The sequence below is a fragment of the Geospiza fortis genome, unplaced genomic scaffold, assembly GCF_000277835.1.
Source record: "Geospiza fortis unplaced genomic scaffold, GeoFor_1.0 scaffold318, whole genome shotgun sequence".
Lineage (NCBI taxonomy): Eukaryota > Metazoa > Chordata > Aves > Passeriformes > Thraupidae > Geospiza > Geospiza fortis.
In genome coordinates this window covers 1698416-1717343 of record NW_005054371.1, presented here as the reverse complement: position 1 = coordinate 1717343, position 18928 = coordinate 1698416, and the positions used below count along the sequence as shown (strand labels likewise).

The following is an 18928-nucleotide window of genomic DNA, read 5'->3' as shown; positions in this document are numbered from 1 at the left end:
AAATGGATTCATTTGAATGGATTAAGTGGCTTATCACAGCTGCCTGGTGAGTTTTACAGATCACTACATTTTTTAACCAGATTCACTGAGATATATTCTTAGCTATTAATTTAATAGTAATAAGAAATACCTAGACATTTGCAAAGTTGAAGTAATTTTGAAATAGGCTTCAGTGTATCCTGTAGAATAATGCACAGCAGTATGTATGCTATGGCTTTATCTTTTCCTATAACTAGTAGACACCTTAGTTCTTAGTAAAAATAATATTAGCATTAATAATAACTTAAAAGAACGCTTATTTTCTGTATTGCTGCAGAAATTTTGGGCTAACTTTTTATTTTAGTATTTTTTTGGTAAACTCTACAAGCCATCACTAGCAATGGTTGGCATGGAGCTGGGCTTCCCTTGCAGCTGCTCTAGAATCATGTGGCTATTCTGAATGTGGCTTTCCTCTCTACTTTTTCTTGCCCTCTTTCTCCGAGCAAAAGAAAACAGCACCAGCTAACTGATTTCAGGGTGGATGCAGATCACTCCCATCACTACTCAGTCTTCACCTCAAGGTATCCATGGAGAAACCTGTCTGCAATGGGTCCCCTCTGGCCCTTTGGAATTGTGGGACTGGAAATCAGTTACAATGGGGAGTTATGACTTTTACATAGTCTTGTACATGCCTATCTGTTTATCCTCAGTCTCACAAGTCCAAAAAGACAAATATTTACAGCATGGGAGGCCATTTCTTGATGGTGTGCACCCCTTATAAGAACACTGTGTAGTGATCCCAAACAGGATTGAATCATGTGTACACTTGATAACTTCTCACTTTCTACAGGCTAAATTTTTGTAAAGGTTTGAAGTTGTGAGGGCAGTTTTAATTCAGTTTTCTTCTTTTAAATCAGGTGGCTGCTGATTGTTTTTTCAAGTCAAGGAATTGATGGGGTAAGTGACATTGATACTTACTTTAGGCAAGTGAGGGATACAATGGTAGAGTTTGAACAAGTAGCACCATATGCGCCAAAACAACCAATAGTTCTGTGGGAAAACTGTAATGTTCCTTTCTGTATTTCTGCAGTTCTGTCTTTCCTTTCTGCTGCTTAGCTTTAATTTGCAATTTCATGCTCTGGATTTTCCTAGATTCTGATTCTGGCTTCTTGAGGTGCATTTGGAAAGCTGGATGTAGAGAACCCTTCCTTGTTCACTGAGTCTATCTCCTTCCTCATAAAGTCTCTTTAATGGTTCTGCATTACGGCACATGTCAATTCCAGCTTTCCAGTCTGCTCTCTATGTTAACCTAGATATTAAACTGACTTCTGTGGACAGTCCCTGAAGCCAAATTTTCACATATAATATAGTTTCAATATCTACTTTATTATCCTGTCTGTACTGGCCTTCATGTTACTCTTATGCTTGCAATGCCCTTGCCTTCTTTCAGGTCCATCCTCTTTGTATTCTTTCAAATATTTACAGGCTCTTTTTTTGTAGAGTTTATTTTTTTTATCCCCAAACTCATCCCTTTTTATTTGAACTGTTGAAGATAGAAATATTTTTTTAAAATAACTGTTCAATCAGACAAAAGGATAATAGCTCTGTTATTGGAAGCTTGTATTCTATTGACATTCCAGGACAGGCAAGATTCTAACAACTATGTGAGAGACTAGTGCAGAGTAGATTAGTAATTCCATGGGAAATGCAGTGTGTGAAAGACAGGTAGCGTGTGAGAGAGACCATCATACCATCTTGTTCTGAGGTTTGGGAATTCCAGATATTCTAAAAATGGTATAGATAGAAAGAACAGAATTTTTCCTCCTTATCTAATATTTGTCAGAGTTTTCTCCTTGAAACATTGAAGTATGAGCCTATAGTGTTCTGTTGGATATTAAAACCAGTAACAAAACAATCTTGACCTTGATAATAATGAAAACCCATACTGAGGAAATATTTGTTTTATCACTATTTACTTGTTTATCTACATTATTCTTAAATATTTTACCTCCTTGTTAAAATTCTTTCAAAAATATCTTTGATAATTTACAGTTTTACTCAAAAGTGCTATTTAGTAGACATTCCAACTTAGTTTATATGTGCATATGATGTTTGATTTTTATTACATTTGGAGAAATAGAAAAGAACAGTGAAATCATATTCATTTACTACATACAAGATCTACTGAACTTACATTTTGTTGTGTTTTCATCTCCCCTTGAACGATTTTTTTCTCATTGCAATTTGATGAAAAAATCAGTAATTTCCTTTGCTATAAAAATAACAGAAATTTTTAATAAAATAAGTAAGTAGATTAATAGTAATGCATAATTACACCATGCATATACTTAGCTTCATTTAATAGACAATAATTAAATTCAAGATTTTACCTCTGAGTGAATGTTTTGCTCCTTCACCTTGTTTTGCCTTTTATCATTTCACTGTAGTTGAACAATCTCCTAAAATAATGTGATGGATTACAAATTTTACATTATTGCAAATTAAATTCTGGTTCTGTTAAAATCTATTTCAGGTGCAGCTGGTTTCCTAAGTTATATTTGGCTGAAATATTTAGCGTTAAGTAACATAACTTGTAGTTAAAGCCTTCCACCTTTTACAGCAACAAGTAATAAGATTTTACTTATTGCTTCTACCTTACCAGCTGGTTTATGTTGATGAGAGATCTCTTGCCTTGAAAATTACCTAATTAGCTAATATGTCCAGCTGACAATATTTAATTATGTAATTGTTGTCTGTTGTGCATTGATAAATCCATAACCTTTCCATTTTTAGGGAGGATATGCATATATTGATCCATGTGGGGGACAGGATTGTTCAGTTTGTCGGTGCTTTCCAGAAAAAGGATCAAGGGTAAGTTGTGATTAGAGATAATGATAATTACTGTTGCAAATACTGTTCATTTTGTGCACATTGCTGTTCCTGCAAATCAACGTGGTTGATAAATCAATATTCAGACATAAACATATCTGACAAACTGTATAATTCTGTCACTGGTATCAAGTGCAGCTGTCACTGAAGAAACCTAAGATTGTAAAGAATTCTGTTTGTAACTGGGTTTGTACTAATCATGGTATTTTTCTTGTATTAAGGGTTCTTTGAAATCAGTCTAGGAATTAGACAGATGTAATTCCTAATACAAGTAAAGTATAGAAATCTATACTTGTTTTCTACTAAGAGGCTGGTTGAAAGAGAATGGCCATGCCATTCTCTAGCTTTATGAGAGCTTAATTATTTCTTATTTGTTTTGGGTGACTCCAAAAATGTTTGTAGACTTTTTGTCTTACTCACTTAAGATACTAACTTTAAAAAAACCTTGAATTTTCTTTGTCTTGTGTTTTATAATAACTATAAAACAGCTCTAAGGCATTTTCATATTACATGCTAAAATTAGTAACTGTGCACGTTGCTAATTGAAATATGTCCAGTGATGACTAGTTTATCTTGGCTTTTCTTTCTCAGAATACCTCTCTATATAGAGATAGCCAATAATTTAAACATTGTGCGAGGAAAAAAACATATATATACAAAATTTGTGCATATATATGTATTGATTGGTGGTCAACTAAAAATTGTCAGTGATGAAAATTGTTTCTATCAAAGTACTATGTGTAAGTTTAAGTTTAGGAAGGTTGGATATGGTGGATGAATTTTGGAAGAGCCACATGCCCCATTTCTTTGTGTACAACCCGAGTTGCCAGAACAGCAAGACACACCTTTTTCTTCCTGTGCTTCTGCAGTTAGCTGCACGCTTTGCTGTGTCATGATCACTGCCCTGGTGTCCTTGGATCCTATCCTAATCCTCCAGGATTATGTCTATGTGAAAGTCCCCCATGCTGTAGGATTTTCATAATAGAGGCCTAGGATGCGTATATCTCTGTAACACTGCGCTAACAAAAGGGCATCCCAGGAAAAGTATTTTGACTGGTACCTCTGCAGTGTCTCTCAGTGCTACTGAACAGACTGTTTTGGATACCAAAAACCTGATCTGAAGTGCCATTTAAAAACAACTAACTCTCAAACAAGGGGGAATTTCACTGATTTGGGTTCTCATTCAGTTGCCTGGAAGTTCTGAATTACATGCCCATAATCAGTCAATAAATAATAAATACCTCCTGCAGTTGTTCTAGCTCTTTCCTAGGCTGTCCTCATCACATGTAAACTGTACTATGATTCATGCATTTGCAGTTAGTTTTCTAAACAACTCCAAGGAACTGGACCTGAGTGCCAAATAGAAGTGTAACAAACATTTCAAAATTAATTCAATGCTGTTGTGCAACTGTAAGTCTGAGAATTGTACCATTTTCTGAAAAAGCTCTGAAATAAGCATGTACATTACCCTGATGGATAATGGATAAAGTATCTCCAATGTAATATTAATCTGTATTTCATGCAGTCATTTATATTAATCAATACACTAGAAACAGAAGTACTCTTCAGACCCTACATGAAACATGGCTTTACTAAACACTGCCTCACATAGATTACTACACATATTTTCTATCCTAATGTACGGTGATGAATAATTTTCTATATGATTATTTAATCTTTACTTTTAGACTACGAATCTTCTGGTTTTTAAACTTGGCTGTATTCTGCTTTTACACTCTGACACACTAACTTTGCTCTCCAATCTTTTGTGGAGACTACCCATTACAAAATAAAAGATTGGTTTATCTTATTGTTAGCTTTCTAGAATGCAAAACATCTGCTTTATCTGCTTTTCTGTCTGAATCCTGCTCTGGGGCTGGTTCCTCAGAGTTTTGCTTCTTCCTCAATCCTGTCTTGAAATTGTAAAAAATAAATGGTTATTAAAAGCCTCTGGCATTGTACAGTACACAAGCCTAAATACTCAGAACTTTTGGTAGTAAGCCTTCTATTTGCCCATTTATGTTGCCAACTTATTTCAAAAGTTCTATACCTTCTCAGTGATTTCTCATGTGCAGCTCCTCACAGGACTGACTCCTTCTTCTTCACAGCACAACCAACAAACTGCATCTCTTTTCACAGCACAGCCAACAAACTCCAGCTCTCTCCTCACCCAGCTCACCCACTCTTCTGTAGCACTCATCTTCTTATTGGACACAGTTGTGGCCTATTAAGGGCAAGCCTGTTCCTAATCTTTGGTGATTAGTGCAGCTGCAACTCCTCAGGTGTGAGACTGCCTTCTGCACTATTTTCTTACATTCTATCCCTCCACACATTTGAAAATATTTTAAATTTCGACATCAAAAGCCTTCTTTATTGTAAGTGGACAAGATAATGATGATTAAGGTTTAGCTAGAGAACAGCAGATCATGGGAATAAGAAAATAAAACTGCCGTGGCCATATTTGAATGTATTGATAGTGGGCAAGTTGAAAGAAAAGTAGAAGCAAATACCTGAACTTTCATTTAATATTTAAATAAAACCGTTATAGCTATGCATGAGTTGCTCTATTGGGTTTTAGAGGAGCTTGTGTACCTGTCATTTTTAATTCTCTCAACCATATATAACTGTGTAAGAAATAGATTTGCACTCCTATTCATTAGCAAGAAATCACTGAAAAAACATTTTAGTCACTACTGCTAGTAGTATATAATTACAATTGTTCACATCACAATGAAATTTTGACTTCTGTTCACTTGGGACTGCCGTCTGGTTGGAGTTAGTCTCTCATGATACTGTTTATCTTTTAATCTTATGTCACAACTCAAAAGGACAACTCTCTCTTCCATAGGATCCATTAAAATGTGCTGCTAAGTCTCTTTGTCCATACTATGTGCTATTATACCTGGACATTTCAGAACTGTAGAACAGCTAAATGAGGCAAAACATCATTAGTGAAAGTATATATGGCAGTAAGTGTTCTACCTGACTTCTTAGATTCTTTTTCCCCTCTTCCTTTTTGGTAAAAGGAATCACATGAAGTCCGAGATTTCAATTTTCAATAAAGACATAATAAAACCTTTTCACCATTTCATCCTCTTTTTTTACATTGGAAAGTTGTTTCCTGGAAAACTCCTGCAGTGTTGTAATCACCAGCTTCCAAAAATGCTGGCTGCTCTAATAGAATTTAGATAGCTAAAAAAAAGTTTGCAGTTAGCACTGACCGATTGTGAACCTGTCCTGTGCTGACCCCTGTGCTGATCAAACCGGAGTTTGATCCTATTCAATTCCCTTGGCTTTGTTTTTAGTTAAGTAGATTTGGGAAGCAAGCATCTATTCATGAGCCAACCTGATCTGGCGTCATGTGAAATGCCTGGATCAAAGTGAATAATAGATATAACTCAGCAGGATCAATGTTCGCTCTTTTGCAGATGAAGCAAGAGGTTGATTTTTTTATCCTAGTGTAGGGGAGAATGCAGCAAACAGAAAACTAAGAGGAGTGTTTTACACTTTCTGACACTTCAGATGTAAGGAGTAAGCATTCACAAGAGATGCTGAGTCACTTGGGTGTCACAGGTAAGTCAGAAAGTCAGCTGGTATCAGTCACTGCAGGGCAAGAATGCACTGCCTTGGGGTAAGAATGAGCAAAGCTACCTGGGAGTAAGTCAATATTCTGGCACTGCTTCTCTTGTAACATCTCAGTAGATCTTGTGAATTGCCAAATTTTCTTAGCAGGTTCCATGGGTTATTGGAGTTCAATTTACAGCACAGTGGAAATATATTTAAAATGCACTAACTTAGAAAATGGTGCAAATTCTGTCTGTTTTTGGAAGTAAGAGACATTTACTAAAACACGCTTTTTTTGCATGTCGGTATGCAGTGGCAGTCTGTCATTCACATGGAATATCCAGCACTTGTATTTGAATTTTCAAGTTGCACAGTCAGGAAATAAATATGTAAAATCCTTCTGCTTGGTCTCAAATGCGCTATCGGAGATGTATGTACACTAACATCTGAGGAAATCTAGGTTTCTCCCATTATTTGCCTCCTACTTGTTGATCAATTTTCCCCAATACATTAGCTCTAAGTTTTAAAGCAATTTTAAAGAAGAAGATTCTTGAGACCAGTTACACATTTCACTTACATTCACTGAAAACATGTTATGTTTTTCTATAAAACAGACCCTGAGAAATGAGACCCCTAAATCTATATCTGAAGCAGACCACACCTTTTTTTGTTTTTGTAACTGGGCAGAAGAATAGGCAGTCCTCTGCCTGCAGAAGTTAGGATTTGAACTGGTAGGGAAGGGATCCTGCTTACCAGAATGTGGAACAGGAACAGAACCATTCCAGTCTGTAAAGAGAATCACACCAATCACCACAAGGTCTCTTTGAGGCTGTTCGTCATACAGGATGCTCAGCACCTGTAAATTAGCATTTTTTATATTAGACATTTTTCAAATGTTCAGAAAATTGTTAATTATACCTCCTTTTGTTCTTAAGCATTTTTCTTTTCTTAATACTTTTGATTCCCCTGTTCTACCATACTAATAATGGTGTTTTTTCTCAGTTGCTGCAGATTGCCAAGCTTTTGTACATCAAGCAAGATAAAACTCTACAAAACCATTCTTTTTTACAGATTTGAATCAACGAAAAATTGTCAACAGTGACTTCAATAAAATAGTACAGAGCAAAGCCCAGTTTTATTTGCAAAGCTGATGTTAATTATTTGTGGTCTATTTCTATAATATCTATGTTCTATTTGTAGCTCTCTATTTGTACCTTTCAGCCATTAGTAGTTAAGAGTTTCAGTGCTAAATTATGATTTGTTGAGTTTGTTTAACACAGCAGTGACACCCACTGGCTTATTGGATAGTTTTTCTTTTCATAGTCCCACAGGGTTAAAAACAAACCTAGAGTATACATTGTGAATGATGTTTTCAGCACTTCACTGTGATTTCTCCTGCTTCTGTGAAGTATCACTGTGAATACTAAACTAGCATATTATATAACTGAAAAATATAATAAAGTTGCCAAATATGATAAGTTGCCAGATTTTCCAATAGTTTAGAGCATGGTTCAGAGCTTTACAAGAAAGATAGAGTATTTACAAGGGCCTGTAGTAACAGAACAAGGGGTAGTGGCTTCAAGCTGAAAGACAGATCAGATATGAGGAAGAAATTCTTCACTGTGAGGCTGGTGAGGCCCTGACAGAGGCTGCCCAGGGAAATGGTGGATGCTTCATCCTTGGAAGTGTTCAAGGTCAGGTTTTGAATGACCTGGTCTAGTGGAAGGTCATCCCAACCATAACAGGGGGGTTGGAACTACTTGATCTTTAAGATCCCTTCTATCCCAAACCATTATATGAAATTCTATGATTCTCAGGCTCTAAGTATTATTATTGCATTTACTTGGCTAAAAATCTGTGGAAAAATGATCTAATTTAATCTATTAAGGACAATAGACTGGATTTAATGCCAAATTGTGTGATTTCTCAGATTCATCTCATCTTAATCAGGTTTATATTTAGAAGAGGGTTTTTCTGGGTTTTTTTGAGCCTTGACTTACAGAGAAAATTAGTTTGGTTCTAGTCTTACACAGTGAGGAGTAGAATCTTCCCAGAATGGACACCCCTCCAAACCCTGGAAGCTGTGGCTTTGCTGTGTAATTGACCAGCTCTTCCAAAAGGGGAGAGGACATGGGTGGAGCTTAGAGCAGCAGCAGATGCTCCCACCTCACTAAGCAAATTACAAAATAAAACATCTCTCCAAAAGCCTTTGTGAGCACTCCTCTCTTGCCCACAGACTGCTTTCCTTTCCTTCTTGCTCTGTCCTGCTCCTGGTGAAATGAAAATGACTGGTTACTAGCCAGAGTCCAGTGCACAGTGGAAAGGGCTGCTGTATTATTTGCCTACAATCTGTGTGGAATTGCTGGGCATTTTCACTTTTGTTCTTATGAACAGAAGGTAAGTGCATTTCACAAATCGCTGGTACATCTCCATAGTCTGTAACACAGGGTACTGTCCTCACTGAAGGTGATAACTGGGCTTCTTTTGACTTTTTTGATAATGAGAAGCAAGACAATTCACTTGAGTAGCATGACTTTTTTTATTTCCAATTAAGACACATTTAAAACGTTGTGCTTGAGACTGCTAAGTGCTCAAGGCATTCTCAAAATCAGATGCTCTTCAGTCTCATGCATAAAAAAAAAATCCAGCTAACCTTGGCCATTGCCTTTTCCAAACAGCATTAAATGTTTTGTTGCATGATTCTGAAGTACTTGCAGTCTTATTCTTAGGAAGCATAGTTAATTAAAAAAAAAATATAGCCCTTTTTTGCTTTGCTTAAAGTCAATTTCTTATTGCAGGTCAAGCCCAGGATATGCTAAAATAACAGACCATAGTCTTGGCATGGTAGCTCCTGACCTAGACAATTAACAAGGCACTGAAAACCTAGAGGAATTTATTGGCATCAGATGGCAGAGTGGGCATAATATTCTGTTCATTTTATCTGAGCTAATTTGTCATTTCCACATGAGCATGACTACCTTCATCCTCTTTATTTTTACAGCTGTCCTGAGACTGTAATGCTGTGGTAGTCACATTGGATGGGCACAAATAATAGATGTGATAATAGATGTTATGGCATGGTATCAGTTTGGTCTTAACAAAGCTCCAGTCATTATCAGTCTTTGAGCTGAAAGAAAGAGAGAGAATCCATCAGCTTCACATGGCATGCTAAAGTTGTATCAGCTGCCAAACCCATTGTGATTTCTGAATTCAGTGACTCTGTTCTATGACTTCACTACTTTCTACTGAAGACCATGAAGTCAATTAAATTCACAGTGTAGCAGCAAATGAAGACATTTTACCAACCTAAAGGACTACATGTCCTGGAAGTGTTTATTTTTTAATTGTAATAACTACCATAGAATGCCTACAGTGTCTCAGCTTTTTTTTTTTCTGAGTGCAATAAAAATCATGTTTCTTATCTGTCCAAAGTATATAACCTGTTTTAAAAATTTTCTCTTTCAACTCTTGAATTCAGAGCATATACACTATTAATTAAAAATACTGAAGTTGGTGCAGAAACCTGTTGTCAACAAAATGCACAAAAAGACAAATGCATTAAAAAATTAGTGCAAAACATCTTATGCTTTTCTTTTCCTATTGATGAATGATGCATTTTACAAGGTAATAGTTTAGAGAACTAAAAAGCCATGCCGCTTCCAGTAAAGTTAATGGTTCAAAGAGTTGTATCTTATTATATTATTAGTCTGATTCATTTCCCTTATACTCAAAATGATGGTTTAATTAAAATGGTTGTCCAATTATCTTTTTCAATCAAGTATTTAAAGGGCATAATAGCTACCTTAGAAGTACTTCAATTAATAAATTCATTCTAACATAGAATGAGCAAGGCTCTGTGAGTAGACAGGCTGCAACTGCTCATGCAAGCAAACACTCAACACCCAGAATCCCAACTGTCCATTCACTGTTAACAAGGATGCACAATCATCAGCTTTTAATACCAGTAGCACTTAATTTGCACAATATTTTACACTGCTGAAATTCTGATATCACAAAAATTGTAACTGTTAGAGAAGACAACATGCTAAGTCTGCCCTGGAATTTTTGGCAGTGACTTCTCTGGAAGAAGGATCAAGGCTGAAGTGAGAGGAGCAAGTAAAGATAAATGGAACATGACTCATATGAGGATTCTTTTTTTCAAGTGGTCCTTATTTCTAAGTGTAGGACTTCTATTCCCAGCCTCTGGACTAAGTTCTTGTTCATAGTTAAAGGGCCACTGGTCATCCAGCCCTACTTCCACTGTGGAAGGAACCTATAATATGTTCCTGTTCAAACATGTATTAAATTAACTTCTCTGTTGTTTTGTTGATTTGATTGAATGATGCATATCATAATTTTTTTTCAGTTCTTTTCACTGTCAAATCACACTGATTTTAAAAAGGCAATGAGAAAATAAATAAAAAGTAAAAGAAGCTTAAGTCCCTGGTTGTAATTCACAAGATTTTGTTCAGAGAGATGCAGCCTGCTGAAATGTTTACACCGAGAAGAAAGCATTCAGTTATTTTGCTTCCTGAAGCTACATATCTTCTTACAATCATCTTTCATTTTCCATCTTTTTTTCTTCCTTCAATCCATTCATAAAAGTAAAGATATAGTCTGTTATTTCTGTGAATACTGAAATATCTTTTACTGCCCTCAAGTGGTCCTAATGCCATATGGTTTTCTCAGGAATGTGTGGGGTTCCCTTTTGCTCTCTTTTAAAATACAGGATTATAATTAATTATAATAATTAATTCTATACTATAATAAATTATTGATTGCTTATACATACAGTGTAACTAATATCATTAATTATAGTTATAATAATTTAGTATAATTAATGGATGAAGTCTTGAAAGCAAAACAGTCTTCAGTTTGGAAACAGAAGAAGTTATAGGTAAACGAGGATAATGATATAAAATGAAAATATATGTAAGTGAAATAAAGACCTGCAAATACATAGATTTTTGTAGGGTGGAAGTGTAGACAGCTCACATGTGAAGCCTGATTAGAAAGCTTGCTTCATTCAGCACTTTGAATCTATGATTGCATAGTTGTTGAACAGCACAGAACAAAAACAGCAACACATCTGAAACAACTGCACACCGGTGTTATAGACTGAAAAGTCCAGTTGGCATAGGGAGCAATTTTGCTTTAGGAGAATGTATATTACCTTGGAAAAGTTAATAGAAATCTATGGAGATTGTGTGGCAATGAAGATACAAATACTCAATTTAGAACCATTTATAGATAAATTACATTCTTCAACCTCCCAAACTATTTTAAGACAATCTATTAAAATTGATACTTTCTGTAAATATGTTAGCTAATAACTATGATTTTTTTCTCCAGGAACTTCACAAGTTTTATATGAGGCACTAAGATATGAGAGTGGTTATGAAAAAATGTGAGCTAGAAAAACTTAATAGGCATATCATGACTTGAAAGAGGGAACTTGCTAGATTGTTCTAATTGTGTACAAAGTCCCTTTGTCTAAAAGGACTCCTCATGTTTCTGGTGGGAAAACTTAATGCTTATTGGAGTCATAGGCTTGCAAAAGGTGATACTTAAATTGCTGGAGCCAGGTAGACTTGGAGGTTATCCCAAGCATCTCAGAGAGGTGGTCTTGGAGACCTGATGAAGGTGAAAAGAAATGATCACTTTCAGTAAGTTGTTAAATTTGAAGGTCCTACAGCACCTAATTCATGAGACAGTTTTGCAGGCTGTCCAGCAGTTGTTTTGAATAATGAATATTTATACATTGTAAGCCTTGTTTTATGCACAGGGTCATCTCTGAATTGCTGTGGGGGTTACAGCAGTATTCATTCACTTCTTTGGACTCTTTTCAGGGTCAGCCTGGTGAGCTGGGAGCTCAAGGTCCGATTGGGTCCTTGGGATCTACAGGACCAGCTGGTCTGCCAGGGGAAAAAGGACAGAGAGGTGAGAATGGGAAGCCTGGGCCAGCTGGAGAAAAAGGTGATAAGGTAGGAAACACCACAGACAGCTCTTTTAGGTATATACAGTGTGTAATGTTAAATGTTGATAAGTGAAACAGAACCTGAATGACCAAAAAGCATTTGCCAAACTATACTCTTGCTCACGCAAATTTCTCACAGAAGTTAATTACAGATAATTAATTCTTGAAAAATATTTCAGGAGATTTTTTTTGCTGCGGATTGCAGAATTAGAATTGTCAGAACATGTAAAATATGGTGAACAGACAGACTGATTGTGACATACCACATCATCCTCCTTAATCTCAAAGAATCTGTAGAAATGTGGAGCTGGAGGGAGCAGTATGGTGCTTTTAAAAATGCTGCACTAAACAGAATTTTATTACCACTTAGAGAGTATAAATTGCAGTTCAGATTAATTTCTTTCATATCTGTACAATCCCTGGCACTTGGTACTTCATATTAGTTTTAATAGTCTAATTTGACTGATCTCAGAGTGAAATCACTAATGTCAGTATCTAGCACACCTGAAAGGTAAATGCTGTAACAAAAATGTAAATGCTGTAACAAAAATTTTATCAAAACAGGAGTAGGATTGTTAAATTATGTACAGAAATATTTTATAAGTTACAGGTAACTTCCTGTTCTGTCAGTTTATAATCTTTGGAGTATGAATAGCTATTGAGTATTAGGTGTTTTTACCACCTGTTACATGGGTAACTGTTGGCACTACTCTTCTGCTAGGCCCATAGTTTTTTTCAGATACTTAATTTCTGAAAATTATGGCTTTTGATTCATATTTTAAACAAGACTGGCTTTTTGTTTCTTGCTATATAGTAGCACATATTCTTGTTTTTAATTCTTTTTAAGTAATAACCTCATTAACTTTGTTTTTTCATATCACCTGTTTTTAGGGCCCAACCGGAGTCCCAGGATTTCCTGGTTTAGATGGTGTTCCTGTACGTATTAAACAAATATTTCTTTATAAAAATTACAGATCCCATAAATTCATAGCAAGTCCTCTAACATTTCTCTTAGAGAGTTACATGTTTTGAAAAAATTGTAAAATAACTAGGTTAACTTCAATTGTGTTTCCTATTGATAACAAGCACCACCAAATCCCAAAGAGGTAAATACAGAATTTTCATGCGGGAGTGGGGTAGTGAAGGCAGAGACTACCACTGGGCTTAAAAGCAGAGTATTTCTTCTCTCAGGTTCTATAATACACTGTAGTTTGCTTGGTTCATTCTTAACATCTCTGAGAATATCTCAAACAATGCACTGTTTTTTGTTCAAGCAGTCTGATTTTTTCTTGTAGTCCTTTTGCAGGAAGAAACTCAACCACTGAGTCCAGTAATTTTAACCTGATTAGGCACTGAATAAGCAAAGTGGGTCCTAAATATGTCTTTATAGCATGTGATAATGTATTTTTATTAATGTCTTTTTCAATGTGAAAATTGGTGAAATAGTGTCTTAGATAATGCATTTTTCAAAAGACTCTGCTAGAACTGAATTCCTGTGATGCTACCAGTTTCATGTGGATCAAACAAAATTAAGATGTTGAATTTTGAAAGTAAAAACAGAACTAAAAGCTGAGTGGGTGTTGTAGCATCTGTTTGTCAGCTGTCCACATTTGACAGTGGGACTGTTGCCAAAACGTCTGGGTAGTGCAGAGGTCATAAGCCCAAAATTTGGCACAAAAAGGAAGTGTTCCCAAGAAATGTATATTTTTTTTGCAAAGAATGTTAATTTGAAAACAGCGTCCACAAATTAGACTGAAGCATTTACGGACAACAAGAAGGTAGAATTGACAAAAGTGTTTTAGGTAAATGATCAGGATACTCTCTTGATGATTTTTCAGACTTCTCCCCCCCAAAAAAAATTTTGCATCAAAATTAATATTTTGTCATTACAAAAATCTTTAATTCTGTGCAATTTTTTTTTCTCCAACAGGAAGATAATTCCAAGAAAATCTCATTGTTTTATTGCCCAAGTCCTAATTTTTAGTAGAACTAATCCTTATCTGGACACTGGTTAGTTATTACTAGGTTAGAAAAACTACAATCTCTGTAATTTCTGTGTGCCTGTTCAAGCTTATTTATCCTAACAATTAAAAAGCATTTAAAAAAATTTATCCTAACAATTAAAAAGCATGAGGCTGCTTGAAATTATTATTTTTAATTTGGGGGGGGGTGGGGTTGTGGGTTTTTTCAGCTTTATAGCTGTAGTGGGTCTAGTGCTGGCCAAATTGCCAGTGCACCCAGTAGAATTATTTACTCATTTTCTGCTGTGAGATATGGATTAGGAGGAGGGCAAAATAGGCTCAAAACTTTTAAGGGTATAAAGAAAACTTTATTAACAGAATTAAAAGAAAAATAAACAAAAGACTTACCTCATTTGTTCTACCCCACAAAAAATCTATTCAGCATAGAAGACATTTCTAATGCAAAAGAATATGAAACCAGCACCACTGTGAGAGGTCATCTCATTCACATCTGAGATATATTTGTTTCTGAACTGTTCTGTTAATCTAAAAAGTATTTTTTCATTAATCATTGTGTATTTCTCATCAAGATTAAACTGTCTTTCAGGGCCTCCCAGGAAGGGAAGGACCCAGAGGCAAGCATGGTTTGGACGGCTGCAATGGCTCGAGAGGAGACCCAGGATTCCCAGGAGAAAACGGTTATATGGGACCAAGAGGTCCTTATGTATGTGAGAGGCATTCCCACTGTGCACATGCATTTCCCCTCCAAGCTAACAGCTCTTCAAATGACTCTTAGACTGTGGTGTCAGCATTACAGTGCTGCACAGGGAATTCCCAGGAATACTCAGGTTAATGGGAGTAAAACACTGCCTTAACAGATGAAGCTTGAAAGTGAAATAAGCTTCTATATCCTTGAAGTACATATGGCTGCCTTGAGAGTTAAATTCTGCCTTGTTTCCCCAGAATTGCCACTCCAGCTGAAAAGGAGTAGCTTGAAACCCCCTTAGCATTCATTAGTACTTGAAATTTCTTAAAAGCATTACTAGTAGGGACATACATGAGATGACTTAGAAATAAATGGAAGGTTCAACAAGGCTAAGTCCTGTTTCACTCTAAGATTTGGTACTACATTTTTACACACATGTGCTCTGTGCACTCCTAGTCTTGCCTAGACATGTATCTGTATGTGCAGAGGTCATTCCACAGTTAAAATGTTTGAAATTAGCACTTTAATATTTGTTTACTTTTTCTGGTAAAATGGAAGGCACTTTAAAATTGTTTAAGTAGCTGTGTTAGCAGTACTGAACTACTGAAGATAAAAAGATTCTTGTCATTAAGGGAAATAAATTACTGTAGCTCCAAAGAAATTCTGCTGAACAGTTCTAGTCACCAGTCTTTGATTTATTGTGAAAACAAGTTTTAGTTCTGAATAAGAGCTGATTAGTCTAACAGCTTCCCTGAAATTTTTTAAGTAACACAATAAAAAAAACTGCACTTTACATGAACAATCAAATGTGTTTAGTGAGAGCTAAATAAAATGCTGAATTCAGCCATTAGAAAAATGTGGACAGGGTGCAAGAGTGTAATGATGTTATCAAAGATATTAACAATTAGAATAAAATTCAGTTTCAGACTGTGAAAGACACAACATTATAAACTTACTAATAACCTCATTTGTAATACCTCTGCAAGTAGCTTGTTACTTCTGCTGAAACTCTAATTTCACCTGTATTTTCTTACGTACTATGGTCTTCAAAACAGAGTTTTACCTTTTGTAATTAGACAAGTGGCATAAAAGAAAAAGGAACATGGGACAGCATAAATCCTACCAGTTTCAGGAGTGTGCTCTTTGGAAGGCCTAGAAAAGTATTTGTAACCTATAAGAACAGGGAGACACAATAGGCATGTAGCCTTGGATTGCATACTAAAATTCCTCTGCAAATTCATTTGGCTACCCAGAAAAACAACACACAGTAACCATATTTGTTTGTGTGCAAGAATGCCCTTCCAACCTCTCTATGCAGATTGCCTATTTTTAAATTGATTTCTTGCACCAGTGTACATTACAGTCAACATTTTTATCTAATTCTTATTTATAACATTGTCCTGTACCATTTTATTTAACACCATGTACATATGGTGTTAAATAAATTGGCTTTACTTCATTGACCTTGTTGGAAAATAAAGTAATTTCTATCTGTAAGGCCTTACCTAAGTAATGTAGAAGATAAACTTAATCTAACAAAAATGTTTTATTATACAAGAGACCACATGTAAAATAACTAAAGATAAAAACAACTTTTGATTTGTTTAATGTGTTCCCTAACAGCTGTTGTTTACCTGTAATTTGTATCCAATCTACTGTAGCTATATCCAGCTGCAGACAGCTGTAATTCTTCCTTTTATTGTACCATTCCAGGCAGAAATACCTTTCCTGTTTCATTCTGACTGCAGGATTTGGACAGCCAGTTTATGATATCATGAACAATGTACTAGTACAGTTTTAAAGTGGTTGACAGTGTCCCATTTTATTGAACTCAGTATTCAGGTGGTTAACTTAGTTAAATTATATCCACTGTATTTGGATTTCAAATGGAAGAACTTCAGAAATAATTCAACATTCAAAATATTGAATACTATGCATCTAATACAGTCCATACTTTTATTTTTTTATCTGTATGCAGTATCACTTTGAATTCTTCTGAATCACACAATGAACTTTCATGGAAGGCAGAGTGCTAGTACATTAAAACCACTGCCTCCCTGAAAGAAAAAGAAGGCATATTGATACTAAGGGCAAGATTTGCGAAGATTGTAGAATATTGAAGGACTCAAGTCCTAAGGAGCACCTTAACAGAGCAGGAGTCCAGAAGTTGTGGGAACCTGGTTTTCTCAACTGTACAGAAGGTTTTGTTGGATAAAATGATCATTCGTGACCCTAGTGGATTACCTTGTGATATAGGGGCACCAGAAAGTCACAGCCTGAGAAGTTATCATACATTCTCCATGGAAATGTAGGATATCAGTAAGTGGATCATGTTTTAAAAGACTCTTTTTCTTTAAAGGGAATTCCAGGGCAAAAAGGAGAAAAAGGAAATTCAGTGTATATTTTACATTTTGGAAAAGGACTTCCGGTAAGTATCTGATTGTGAAAAAATCATCTATTTCTAGGAAAACATGTATAGTAAATGTAATTGTTCCATTACTCCTCACTAGTTATAAAACTTAGTGGGGGAAAAAATTAAAAACACATATACAACTCTAACAGCTAGTTTATGATCTTAATATCTGTAAAGTTAGAAAATACCCATAAAAAGCTTGAACTGATTCATTTGCTAAATGATTGTCATTACAGGGGGAGAGAGGTGATCCTGGACCCCCTGGCCTGCCTGTAAGTACAGTCAGTGGGTTCTATAACTGCTTTTTGTCTTGAAGATCTTCCATTTTTTCTCCTTAGTATGGTAAGAAATATTGGGGTTTCCCTCTGCCTGCCTTAAGTAGCAAAATTCCAGAATAAAGTCTGAGAAACATCAAGTCTGTACAGTCTGTTCCCATGGCTAGTTCATGTTGGCTGAAAGGGAGTAGAAACAGACCATCCTCACCTGCATTAGCTGTGTGGGGAGCAGCTGTTGCACTGGTATTTGCAGAATATTTTCTCTGTGAAATTCAAGATGTGAAATCATCTTCTACAATATCTGATGGGTCTCCCAAGAATAAGTAGCACTCTATGATATTCCAGCCATAAGAACATGAAAGCAAAAGAGAGAGATTAATTTTGATGCCAGATCACATTCTTGATGTCTTTGGGTTCCTCTTGTTATACCCTTCAAAAAGGCATTCACTGATGAATTGTATCAAGTCCCTGCACCATAGCACAATTGCTGACAAAGTGAACTCTCATTAACAACACAGAACTGTGCCTTGTCCAGTATTACCCAGAAGCTGGTGCTGGGCTGCTCTAGTCACAGGGAGATTTCAGGCATGGTGTAAGCTTTGGGCTGTGGGTGGAATCCAGTGGCCAGTAGGCTGAGTCCAAGGTGGTTTAGAGGGGCTGGGTTTGTGTAGGGGAGGGCAAGTTATTTCTGTTTTCACAAAAAGACCTTTTTCAATCTTTTCCAGGGACCAAGGGGGTCAAGAGGTACAACGGGCCCATCTGGATACCCAGGCCATCCAGGCTTGCCTGTAAGATCCCCACAGTTATACAGCCCTGCCTTAGAATATGCATTCATTCTTGTCTACCCATTTTAGAACTTGCCTTAATGTGAGTCAAAGCCTAAAAGTAATTTTTGAGGCAGGTAATAAGATAGAATTTTGCTTTACCTTATGAGTTTGGAAGTTGAGGAATATGTTGTTCCTTCCCATGTCTGCATGAACTTGTTTCATCCTGGCAGTCTGTGGTCATGGAGAAATGCTCCTAGTGCTCTCTCCTTAACCCCTTTTCCCAAGACCACCTGTGGGAGACAGGAAAGGGGGAAACCAGAGGTCAGGCAAGGCAGTGACCAAGTGAAGTAAATTGCACTTTGGAATAGGTACACCCCAAGAGAAAATTCTGCCTCTA

At 36.1% G+C, this 18928-nt stretch overlaps 1 protein-coding gene across 1 annotated transcript in view; it reads left to right on the top strand.

Moving 5' to 3' along the window:
• Positions 1–2: 2 nt before the first annotated feature.
• COL4A4 (collagen type IV alpha 4 chain) overlaps positions 3–18928 on the top strand; it is a 60580-nt gene continuing 41654 nt past the window's right edge. The window contains exons 1-9 of the mRNA XM_031060030.1: positions 3–46; positions 897–936; positions 2773–2850; positions 12282–12416; positions 13301–13345; positions 14978–15094; positions 17436–17504; positions 17726–17761; positions 18490–18552. Of these exons, the coding sequence (XP_030915890.1) occupies positions 3–46; positions 897–936; positions 2773–2850; positions 12282–12416; positions 13301–13345; positions 14978–15094; positions 17436–17504; positions 17726–17761; positions 18490–18552 (627 nt within the window). The remainder of the gene's footprint in view (positions 47–896; positions 937–2772; positions 2851–12281; positions 12417–13300; positions 13346–14977; positions 15095–17435; positions 17505–17725; positions 17762–18489; positions 18553–18928) is intronic.